At 63.6% G+C, this 11,579-nt stretch overlaps 1 protein-coding gene across 1 annotated transcript in view; it reads right to left on the bottom strand.

Annotated features, from left to right (window-relative positions):
* ADGRB1 (adhesion G protein-coupled receptor B1) overlaps window positions 1-11,573 on the bottom strand; it is a 53,681-nt gene extending 42,108 nt beyond the window's left edge. Inside the window, exons 1-2 of the mRNA XM_034668700.1 lie at window positions 10,871-11,573; window positions 202-363 (exon numbers count right to left, since the gene is read on the bottom strand). Of these exons, the coding sequence (XP_034524591.1) occupies window positions 202-363; window positions 10,871-11,222 (514 nt within the window). The 5' untranslated portion in view covers window positions 11,223-11,573. The remainder of the gene's footprint in view (window positions 1-201; window positions 364-10,870) is intronic.
* Window positions 11,574-11,579: the final 6 nt, after the last annotated feature.

Genomic DNA, 11,579 nt, shown 5'->3' with positions numbered 1-11,579 from the left:
GCCTCCTCCCTCTTCCACCTGACCTTCCGCTGGAGCTTTCCTTTCCCTTCTACCCGGTCCCAACCTGCCCCAGGTCCCTCCCTCTCGCCCCTCCCCTGGCCCCGCCCCGGGCCCCCTCCCCTGCTCCCCTGGCCTCTTGGACACCAGCCCTCCAACCAGCCCACCAGGCCCAACGCGCCCGCGCGTCATCCGCGCACTCACGGCCGCAGGCCTTGCGGTTGCACAGGCGGCCCTCCTCCAGCACCCCCTCGCAGCCGCCGCCCTGGGTGCCGGGAGCCGGCAGGCAGGTGCGCGTCCGCGTCTGTAGGCCTCCCCCGCAGTCCCGCGTGCACTCGCCCCACAAGGACCACAGCTTCCAGCCACCTGGGAGGAATCAGAAGGCGGGTTTCAGGGCCAGGGGCGGGGCAAAGCGTTGGGGTGTCTTTCCGGGAGTGACCTTCGGGAGTCTCCTGGGCAGGGTCGTAGTGCACGGGTCCCTACCCTGAGACCCGCTAGTATGAAGCCTGCGAGTTGCGGGCTGTGAAGAAGACAGCACTGCAGAGGGTGGGCTGCGAGACGAGTGCGGGCCTGGACCGCCCGTCCTGGGCCTGTGGAGCAGAGGCCGGCAGGGGCAGAGAGGGGCAGAGGCGCTGGAGAAAGGATCTGCCTTGGGGGATGGCCCGAGGGCCCTGGTGCCTACCCCACTGCCCGGGGTGTCCCTCTGGGGTACAGGCCACAGTGCTCTCCAGCTCTCTGCCTACAAGTACCCGTGCCAAGGTCTCTACCGGCTTTGAACCCAGGTCCCTAGGGTAGGGGCTGGACACAGAGCTGGAGCCCCAGGGCTGTCTGAAGAATGAATGAAAGAAAGACAGCCCTGCCGCCCTCTCCAATGGCTGCCTCTTGTGAGGTTCTGGTGATAGGCTTCAGGGCAGAGGGGGCCCTCATTCCCGGACACAGATCCTCAAACCCTGCTGGGCCCCTCCCCATGGTCCGCAGTCCAGGGTTCTCTGATGTCCCCAACTCCTGGCCATGACCTGTGTGCTCTTTCCCTCACTCCAGAAAGGGACACCAGAGGAGACCATGGTCTCACACCTGGTGGCCGCACTGGCACAAGCCCCCCCAGACGTGGCGGAGCTGGTGCCTGGCTGCTGAGGGAGCTTGGGGATGAAGGCCTCCTGCTACCCCCTTTCAGCCCGTCATGAGTCTCCTCCATCCTGGCCCCAACATCCCTGAGGGTCTGAGCCCCTGGGTGGCCCGAGTCCACTAAGTGCGCTGAGGGGGCTAAGTACTGGGGGGCCCCCGAGGGCCGAGGCGTGGGGGGCTGCTCATCTACAGGGCCGGAGTGTGGAGGCCATGCTGATGGGCTGAGGAAGGCTGCTTCTGCCCAAAGGCCATGCTTCCCGGGCCTGGACCACGGTGCTGTGCTGGACTCTGGCCACCGCCGCCCCGTGTGTCCACGGGGACACCAGGGCCTCTACACTCCCAGCGAAGCGGGATCGGAGCACACTGAGTCAGGGTAAGCAGCTTCACCAAGCACCTACTATGGGCGGGGCGCCCAGACATGGCACCTGCTTCCGAGGTGGCCCGCAAACGGGACGGCATTGCCCTGGCCCAACACTGGAACCTGCACTCCAGCTAGGCCACTGCCCCATGCGGCCTGCTCGTCTGAGGCTGGAGCAGGGCAGTGGCTTGGGCCAAGGGCAGGCCACACGTGGCCTGTGAGAAGGGCCCCAGGTGCCTCCTGGAGTTTGGCTTTTATCTGTGGCTTGGGGAACCCCAAGACCCCACCACATGGGAGAGAATGAGGGCTGCCAGAGCTCCCCAAGGGTGGGCCCCAGGACAGGGGCAGAGGGTGGGGCTGGAGCCGAAAGACCAGGTTCCCATGCTGCCCCCCCCCCCCCACTGGCCGTGGGATGGTCACGGCCATACCTCCCTGGCCTCATGCCTCTTATCTGAGGATATGGGGAACTATTTCCCAGACTGATGGTGTGCAGATAAACGGCCAAAAAGGGCTGGGGGAGGATGGGTGTGGGCAGTCACTGGGGTCAGAGTTGACCCTGGAGAACCCACTCCGTGTCCAGGTGACTCAGGGCAGGTGCTGATCTGGTCTGGGGAGGGCCGCTTTGGAAGGCACCAACCCCTCTTCATTGCCTGCAGGCCTGTGCTGGGCAGCGACCAGCAGGGGGAGCCAGGGGCAGCTGCAGGGGAGGCACAGGCCTGCAGGTGCCACCACCCTCCAGAGCGCCTCTGCCGAGGACACACAGTGGTCAGTCTCTTGTCCCGCATGGGTCGGCCAGTGCCGGGTGGATGGGGAAGGCAGGTCCGCTAAGGCATCCAGACCACAGGGAACGTGCGGGAGGGGCTGGCTCACCGCGCTCATTGCCCCTCCGTGGTTGGGCGTGGACCCTGCTCTCTCGGGCTCACGCACAGTAACACGGGGCTCCCAGATGTGCTGTAGGGCCTGGGAAGAGCCTGCCAGGGCCACGCAGTGGGAGCAGGGCTGCATTTTGCATGGTTCCTTGCTCGGGGGGCGGGGGAGGGAACTGGTTTGAGCCCCTTACTGGGTCTGAGTCAGATGCCCTCCTTGGTCACTGAGTTCCCATGAGGGACTCCTTGTGGCTCCCACGGTTCATATGAGAAGACCAAGGCCCGCTGAAGGGGTGGGGTGCCTGTGCTGCCAGCTAGGAAGAGGCCAAAGGACAATCGAGCCAGGCTGTCGGACCCTCCAAGAAAGGATGCTCCTTTCCCGGCCACCGTGGCCAGCTCCCCCAGGGGACCTCCTATGCAGGGAAACCCTGTACCTGCCCCTGTCTCTGCACAGGGGGGCCCTACTCTGTGACAGGCGCCTCAGCACAAGGGCCTTGAAGCCCAGCCTGCCCAGGAGGCCAGTTCCACCCCGTTTACATCAGGGGAAAGTGAGGCTCGAAGAGTGGTGGTCAGGACAGCTAGAGGCTAGGGCCAGGCCACCATGAGGGTCTGCCTGGGGAGCTGGCCCTGAGGAAGCCGGAGCCGCAGGGTGCGCGGAGCCAGGGTCTCAAGGGCTGAGCAGGAACTCTAGGTATGGAGGGCCCATGTCATCACTGCTTCATCGTGAACCGCCAGCATCCTGCAAGGACTCCAGGGAGCTGGGCTGGGTGCTCGAGCGGGTGTGCAGACTGGGAGCCCTGGGAGAGGGGTGGGGAGCCCCCAGAGGCCACAGGCCAGGGCAGGTGGGTGGCTCGGGAAGCGTGGCAGCAGCCTCGTGCCCACGCCACCGGGCAGGTGCAGGCAGGGAGGCCGGGTTACCTCCCCGCTGACGAGGAGAGGAGCCAGCCCCAAGGCCGTAATCAACTTCCGGACGCCCCCCGTGCCTCCACACTAAGTCCGCCTGCCAGGACTGCCCACAAGCCCCTGCCCCGGGCTCCAGGCCTCCATGGTGTCTCCTGCCGAAGCCGTGCCATCCATCACGTGGACCCAAAGGATCAGAGATGGCTGGAGTCCAGGAAGACGGGCCGGGTGACAGGGTCGGGGTCATGTTCTGCCTGTCCTTCCTGGCTGCCCCAGCCCAGCCCCCACACGGAAGCCTGAGTGACGTGGAAACTGGCAGTGGGTGGGAGAGAGAGGGTGTCCAAGCCAGGCTAATTGGAGGATGCCACTCGGTTCCCATGGCAACTGCTGCAGAGCTCAGAGTTTCAGGATAGACTCAGGTTAGGCCTCAGCTGCCAAAACACCCACTATTTCAGGGCTGGTTACCTTGGTGACCCAGGTGGGGGGGGCGGGGGTGAGGAGGAGGGGGCACATCAGGGGAGGCTGGGGAGGGGGCCCACGGCCCGGAGCACAGGCTGGCCCCTATGTGTAGCTCTGAGTCTGGTCACACTCTGAGCCTTGATCCTCATGACGGACTAACTTGGGATCCTGGCCGGAGGATCCCTGCTCCCCATTCACATACTGAGGCCTGATCCCCCGTCACATACTGATCCCCAACCTCGGCCATACTCTGGCCACTTTTGAGCGCTCCGGAGTTGGAAGCTGCTATTTTTGTTACCGTCTTTATTTTTACCGTGCGTTCCCACACATGGCTGCCACCAGATCAGCGTTTGCTGAGCGAACGCGTCCATGACCGGAGGGGTCCCCCTGGAAGCTCTCCGCCCTGCAGCGCCCAGCGGGCTTCCCGGGGCAGAGCAGTGGGCAACGCTGGGGGGCGGGCCGCCCCTCCAGGCGCGGAAAGAAGCCGCATTCTTCCCCACTCAATGCCCCTCTGTCTCAGCGCCTCATTTCCATCTCATTAATGGATGAATAGAGCCGATTAATGGCCGCCCAGGAGAGAGCCGGCGAGGGGGCTCCAGGGCCGCCTTCCCACCCCGGCGCCCCAGCCTGGAGGCTGTGCTGCCCCCAGTCTGTGGCGGCCGGGGGCGCGCTGGGCCCCCCGCCCCCTCCCCGGGCCTCACTGCGGCCACGGTCCCGTCGGAGGAGGGCTGCGCACTTCCCGTCTCCTCCAGCAGAGGTCTCCCCAGCCCCACAGGTGCTGGCGGCTCGGGGGGGTTTTGTCGCAGACGCAGACCTGGCTCCCCAGGGACCCGCTTGCACGGTCCAGCCTGGGAAGACCCCTGGCCCCTACCAAGCTGGGGCCTATCCGGGGGGAACCCAGGCTCCTCCTCTCCCACGCTCACATGAATGTGCAAACGGGCACTAGACAGCTCCCTGACGCCAGTCCACAGGCCGCTCAGCCTGCAGGTGTCCGCACGCAGCTGATCCTGCACCAGGTGCCCACAGCTCCCACTATTAGGGCCCGAGTGGCCAGCAGCCCCCCCAGCCACAGCAGCTGCCGTCAGATCTCAGGACGGGGCTGAGAGCCGTGCCCACTGGCCATGGGCCACGTCTCAGGTAGGAAGACAAGGAGAGCTCCAAGCCCAGTGCTAGGGGCTCCATCTCCTCAGGCAGACCCTGGGACCAAGTTTCACAGAAGGGAAACTGAGGCTCGCCTACGTGGCTGGCTTGGCCTCATCTGCAGGGTTATATGCTTGCTTGCTGCTTCTCTTCCTCGGCCAGGCAGGTATCTATCCCCTGTCCTGGGGAGGGTGTCCTGTTAAAAGCCTGATGGCCGGGTCCCATGCCAGCTCTGCTCTGTGGCGTTGTGACCTGGGCACGTTGGTTCCCTACCTTGGGCCTTGGCTGTTCAACTGACATCCCTTCAACTGCCATCGTTCTGGGATGTGGAAGCCAAACAGGGCCGCAGCGCTCCGCATCCCTGGCAGCCTGGGTCAGGGGAGTGTGGGCTGAGCTCGGGCCTCGGGTGGGAATTCCCCTGTGGCTTCCATGAGCTTCTCATTTTCATGGGGTCACATCCTCTTTCATCTGAATCGGACATTGTCTACAGTGAGTCTGGACCTTGTTTTCTGGGTCCTGGTTCAAAAAAGAGCAGGATCCCTGGCCGAGATAAGCCTCAGTCCCTGCCAGGAAGGCCCTAAGCCTTCCTACACCCCATCCCACTCCCCCTGTCAACCACAAACTCCAGAGACGCGGCTCTTCCACCCAGATCCCCAGCTTCCCTCCGCAGCCCTTTCTGTACCCCGTCGACCATGGGGAGGGGCTCCAGACCCTCCTTTCAGAGGGGAGTTGGGGGGAACTTAGGGTTGGGACACCCCCGAAGTCCTGCAGGGGCCTGTGTGTCATGGCAAGGGCACCCCAGCTGAGTGGTGACAGGCCTGGAGCCAGGGCTGTGTGGTCATGGGCAGGTCTGGCTCCTCTGCCCCTCATCACAGCCCCTGGGACCCACACGCCTGCATGTCACCCCCACTGCAGCCCAGCACCCCCACCCTGTGCAAGCACGTGATGGTGGGGGCACGTGCGAGCACACACACACAGAGACATCTATACACACAGGCACATGGACCCACACGGCCACAAACAGGGGCACACATGGGGATATGGGCACACACACACGGGACACACACATGCACACACATGGAGACATACATGGACATGGACACACTTGGAGATATGGACACACGGGGATAGGGACACACATGGGGACACACAAGGGACACACATGAGGACACACAGGAAGACACAGACACACAGGAACACACACAGGACACACATGGACACACGTGAGGACACGGACAGGGACACACACACACATGCACACACAAGCGTTTGCTCCCAGCCCCCAGGATGCTGGTTTTTCATTATCTTATGTGTCGCTTCTGCAATAAAATTCTTTAATTAAACCATGAATATTTAAAACAACCCTTGAGAGTAACGGCCCCATCTCACCAGAGGCAGAAAAACACAGAGAGGGACTGTGGGAAAGAGACTGGGAGATGAGCTGAGGGACTGGCCCCAAGAGAACCCGGCACGGGGCAGCCAGGTGGGAGGCAGGGAGGACAGGGAACAGTTGCTGTGGCCTGAGGAGCGCTGGCCAGGTCGGAGGCGTGACGTGGCCATGTGGCATTTGGATAGGCCGGGCATGGGGAGGGCGGAAAATGGGCCACGGGCTGGCCAGGCCACCTGCCCGTTCCCAGCGCCGCCATGCGTGGCCTTCTTGGGGTGCAGATGGAGGCCCGTGCCTGCCCTGGCCTCCCCTGGCCAGCGGGAGGGCGTGGAGCTCCCGGGGCCCCAGGCTCAGTGGCCGAGATCTGGGGTCTGGTGCCTGCCTAGCTCGGCTGTGTGTCTTCTGAAGGGTTGCTGTACCTCCCTGGTCCATGTGCCACCCACACGGGTGCGCAGGAGTGCAAGCTTCCCAGCAAAGCTTGTAGGAGAAGCCCCCAGGCAGACCACTGGGGAGCCGGGAGCTGGCCCTGCGGGCAGCCCTCCCCTGATAGGCTGTGTGACCTTGGCTGTTGCTGTCACATCTCTGTGCCTTATCCCAGTGAGCCAGGCGCTGTCCCGCGAGCTGGGGCTAGGCGGGGAGCGGGGCCCACACCCTGCCCCACGGCGCTTACACCCACGCAGAGACAGAGCGTGTGGCAGGGGCCCCACAAAATCAGGAAGTTAGCGGCGTGTTCACAGGCAATAGTGCTGTGGAAAGAGAAAAAGAGACAGAGGGTGGGGGCGGAGAGTGGGGCTCGGGCTGCTGCCACTGACACAGCTCGGTCAGGGTCCGCTGAGAAGGTAGTCTCAGCAAGGACTTGAGATAGGGAGCCCTGCAGGTATCGGGGGCGGGGGGATTCCAGGTGGAGGGAACAGCCAGTGCCAAGGCCCGGGGGCAGGAGGGTGCTTTGCTGGGCCTCTCTCATGGGCTGCTAAAAACAGTAAACTCATTAACATGTGGACTCTTCGGGCACAAAGGAAACCCTGACGACAGGGCTGCTGTTGATACTACCACATGGAGCCAGGGACACGCCCGGAGGTGTGAGTTGTCTCTGCCTGGGTGACCGCCATCTGGCCCACCTTGCCCGGCGCGGGCGAGCCTCCTCCCCATGGCGGGCAGTCCCAGCCCACACGCTCTCCGAGCCGTCTTCCCACGAGAGCGCGAGCCCCGGCTACGCAGCCGCGGCACTGCCCTCTGTCAGGAGCGCGGGCATCAGCCCCGCACGGAGCCCAGCCTCAGAACGCACACACGCTCGACACGCATACCTACCATGAGTGCTCACAGACAAGCTGTGTACGCATGGTGTACTGTGCACACCAGCCACACACACGTGTGCACACACACGCCTGAACATGCATACATACCGTGAGTGCTCACATGCACGTACACGTGTGCACATGCATGCTTGAACATGTGTATATACCATGAGGGCTCACATGCACGCGCACACCAGCTATGCACACGTGTGTACGCACACGCTTGAACATGCATACATACCGTGAGTGCTCACGTGCACATGTGCACACCAGCCGTGCACACGTGAACATGCGTACATACTGTGAGTGCTCACACGCACACCCTCACACACGAGCACAATGTACACACAGTGTACTGTCCACACCAGCCGTGCACACGTGTGTACACATGAACGTGTATATACTGTGAGTGCTCACACATAAGCTGTGTACTCACGGTGTACTGTGCACACCGGCCACGCACACGTGTGCACACACACGCTTGAACATGCATACATACCGTGAGCGCTCACACGCACACGCTCACACGTGAACATTTGTACACACACTGTACTGTCCACACCAGCCGTGCACACGTGCGTACACACACGCAGGTGTGAAGTGCACCTGTGCAAGCTCAATATCCGGCACGTACGCACGGGCACACCATGCACGCGCAATGCACAACTGACGCAAGGCCTGTGTGAACACACGCACGCACTCACATGTGTGCACACACTTGTATCCACGGATGCACAAACAGTGCGTGCACAATGCACGGCACTCACGCATGCACGGTGCAGTGCACACATTCTTGCACTCGTGCACGTGGAGGTGTGAACACAAGTACATGCACACACACCTTCCCGTCCTCTTCTGAGCACCACTTGCACACATTCCCTTCCTCAGAACCTCTTGGCAAGCCCCGATGGCCCAGCCGCCATCCCCAAGTGCCCCTCATCCGGCAGCCTGCCCCCCGAGCTCTGTCTCCCACCTAATGACGGACACAGGCATTAGTATTTCGTTGCTGGCATCGTCTTTGCTTAGAATCGCTTCCACTGGGTCCTCATTCCTCACGCAATCAAGGAAAGATTATTTTTGCTCTTTCCATTTTAAAGGTAAGCGGCCTGAGGGGCCACCAGCGCTACTGGGATTGGCCCAGGACTCCCAGCGTGCGGGTCAGGCTGACCTGGTCCTGTCCTGGTGCTCCAGCTCCCAGAGCACGCTGCTCAAATGACGGTCCTGCCTGGGGGACCCCTGGGCGTCCCACGCTGAAGTCCCACTCTCACCTCCGAATCTTCCTCCCCAATCCGTCCCCACGCCGTGCTTCCCCAGCTCCTGCCTGGAAATCTGGGGGTGGTCTAGCCATCTCCTTCCCCATGTCCTGCATACCAGCACATCCATCAGCTCCTATCCCCCCAGGCCCTCCTCCTCCCGCCCTGACCAGGCTGGCATCAGCTCCCTTCTGGGAGCCTGCTGTGGCCACCTCCCTGTCCCCAACTCGCTCTCTGAGCTCCAGCGCCCTTCTGCATTGACAGCCCAAGGACCGCCAGCACGTGTCACTCTTCTGCTTAAAGCACCGCGATGCTACCACAGACCAGCTCTTACGCATGGCTGCCACAGTGGGCCGGGCCCTGGGGCCGTCAAACCGGATGTGGCACCACAGTCCTTTCTTGCAGACAAAGAAATCAAGGCTCAGGGGGTAAGTGACCACTGGGGAGTGGCAGAGCACCCTGCCCTGCATTGTCCTCACTCCTCCCAAAACAGCCACTCCCCTCTGCTCTGCTTCTCCTTGTCCCCCAAGGGCCACTTCCGTCCTGCCTCACCTTGGAAGCTGCCCAAGGCAAGGTCACAGTGACCTATCTCTTGCCCAGCCCAAAGGTCAGCCCTTCTAGCCTCCTACCTTGCTGCCCCCCCATCTACTATCCTCAGGGCATTTGTGCTGGTTTCTTGGACACCCTGTCTGCCCTCACCTCCTGGGGGTCCTGCCTGCCTCCTCCTGAGACCACGGGAGAGGCAGTGGCCTCCCCCCTTTCCCCTGTTTCTTTCCAGCTCTGCTCACTGCCTCCCAGACATTCTGGGATCTACAGCCGGGGACCCTGATTGGAACCATGTTCCTGGGTAACTGGCTTCCTTTGTAACCTCCTGTAGCTTATTTTCTGCCTTTAAAGACTTGGTTCTAAGCAGTCCATTGACCTCCTTGGCTGAGGGCCCTGACAATGTTACCTGGCCCCTCAGTGACCCGCCCAGCATGGAGCCCCAAGCCAGGCCTGGCCCCTGGACGCCCGGAGCCTGTACTCAGCTGCCTGGCCGGCAGGTTGCTCAGCATTCTGAGGGGAGCTGTCGCCTGCTGCCTCCCCGTTCCGGCCACAGCTCCAGGCTCCCGGATGCTCCCACGAAATCCCGGGCATCCTGCCAGGGGGCTTCCACCACCAAACCCGCCCAGGACTGCCCACCGAGCCCCACTGGCACTCCATCTCCCAGCCACGTCCTCCTGCATGGGCTCCCGTCCCTCCAAGGAGAAGCCAAAGTGCTCCGAAGGCCGAGAACCGCACAAGACCCGCCAGCCCCTCTGCTAGGACGCCTGGCACACGTCCACCTCATCCGCGGCCTGCAATGCCCTTCGACACCCCCGGGGCTCACTGCACCCCTCCCAGAATCTTGAACACGGCCCCCTGGTCCAGGCGACCCCCAACCTCCAGGTGAAAGAGGCCCCAGCCCACCAGAGACCCTTCCCTGGCATTGTTTCCCGTGCGCTCCCACGGCTGTTAGCACCTTCCTCTGCCCCGAACGCAGCCTTGCGACAATAGTTCTGTGTTGTTATTTTCACTGCGGCCGGTGCCTGGAGCACCTTGCGCGCGCGGTAACCAGCTGCTGGCTACGTGATCGGTGTGGCAAACCACACACAATCCCCAAATTTCTGCTCCCGACCACATCTCCTAACAGGCCACTCGGCTCACTGTTCCTCCACGCAGCCTGAGTCCCTGGAGGCCCCACAGACCCTGCCACAGCCCACGGCAGCCCACTGGCCCTTAGCCCGTCTGCCTGCAAAGATGGAAGGAGCCTGTCCCTTCCTCCTGGGAGAAATCCGTCGTTCATCCCTTCACCTACACTCAGCGGGCCCCTCCCAGGCACCGGGCTCCTCCCAGGCGCCAGGCTCCAGGCACGCAGGCCCCGGGGCCCATGACAAACAGCTCAGGCCGCCGGACCTCCGCGCCGCAGCAACCTTATCTCTCTGCATTTGGCTTCCCCAGTGGTGCGCTCCGGGGCAGGTGACCGGGGCAGCCCCGCAGAGATGACCCCCTCCCCGCCCGCACTCTGCCCAGGGAGCCAGCTGGAGGTCCTCTCCCTGCCGGGCACTCACCTGCTGCACTGTCCCCGCCCCGATCCTGGGCCAGGCTGGTGAGGCAGTTCTCAGGGCCGCCAGCCACGCCGTCCCTCAGGCAGACGTCCCCGCGGGGGGCCAGGGAGCCGGAGGCAGGGTCGCCGGGGTCCCCGCCCACGCAGGCACAGGGGGTCTGCATGATGCCACAGGGGTGCGAGCTGCGGCTGCCCGCCAGACAGGCGTCCAGCCAGCGGCACAGCATCTGACAGGCGGCCCGGCTGGGGTTGCGGTTGCCCACGACCAGGTACTCCACGGAGAAGTCGTCGCTGGGGCCCGGGGGCCCCCCCGGCAGCCGGGGGCCTCGGTCGGGGGGTGGCTGCTGGCGCAGCATCTGCAGGAACTGCTTGCTGGCCTGCAGGAAGGCCAGGGGCGCCGAGGGGTCGCAGAGCTGCAGCACCTCGTCGAAGCTTTCCACTCCCAGGTAGGTGCGCGTGGACTCCAGGAAGGAGTCGAACTGGTAGGTGCGGACGCGGCCGGGGCCAACGCAGGGCGCGGGCGCCTTGGCCACCTTCACATAGAGCGTGTAACGTCGGGGGTCGGGGTTGCGCAGGGTCCAGGAGCAGCGCGAGGCGTTGGCGGGGAGCACTGCGGCCGCAGAGAAGTAACCGAAGAACTTGCCCTGCACCAGCGTGGCGCACTGCTCGGCCCCGGGCCCCGCGTCTGCCCCCGCGGCCGCCCGCGCCCGGCG

The sequence above is a fragment of the Ailuropoda melanoleuca genome, chromosome 9 (genome assembly GCF_002007445.2).
Source record: "Ailuropoda melanoleuca isolate Jingjing chromosome 9, ASM200744v2, whole genome shotgun sequence".
Taxonomy (NCBI): Eukaryota; Metazoa; Chordata; class Mammalia; order Carnivora; family Ursidae; genus Ailuropoda; species Ailuropoda melanoleuca.
The sequence above is the reverse complement of the archived record's forward strand: the minus strand, read 5'-3'. Positions and strand labels throughout refer to the sequence as shown.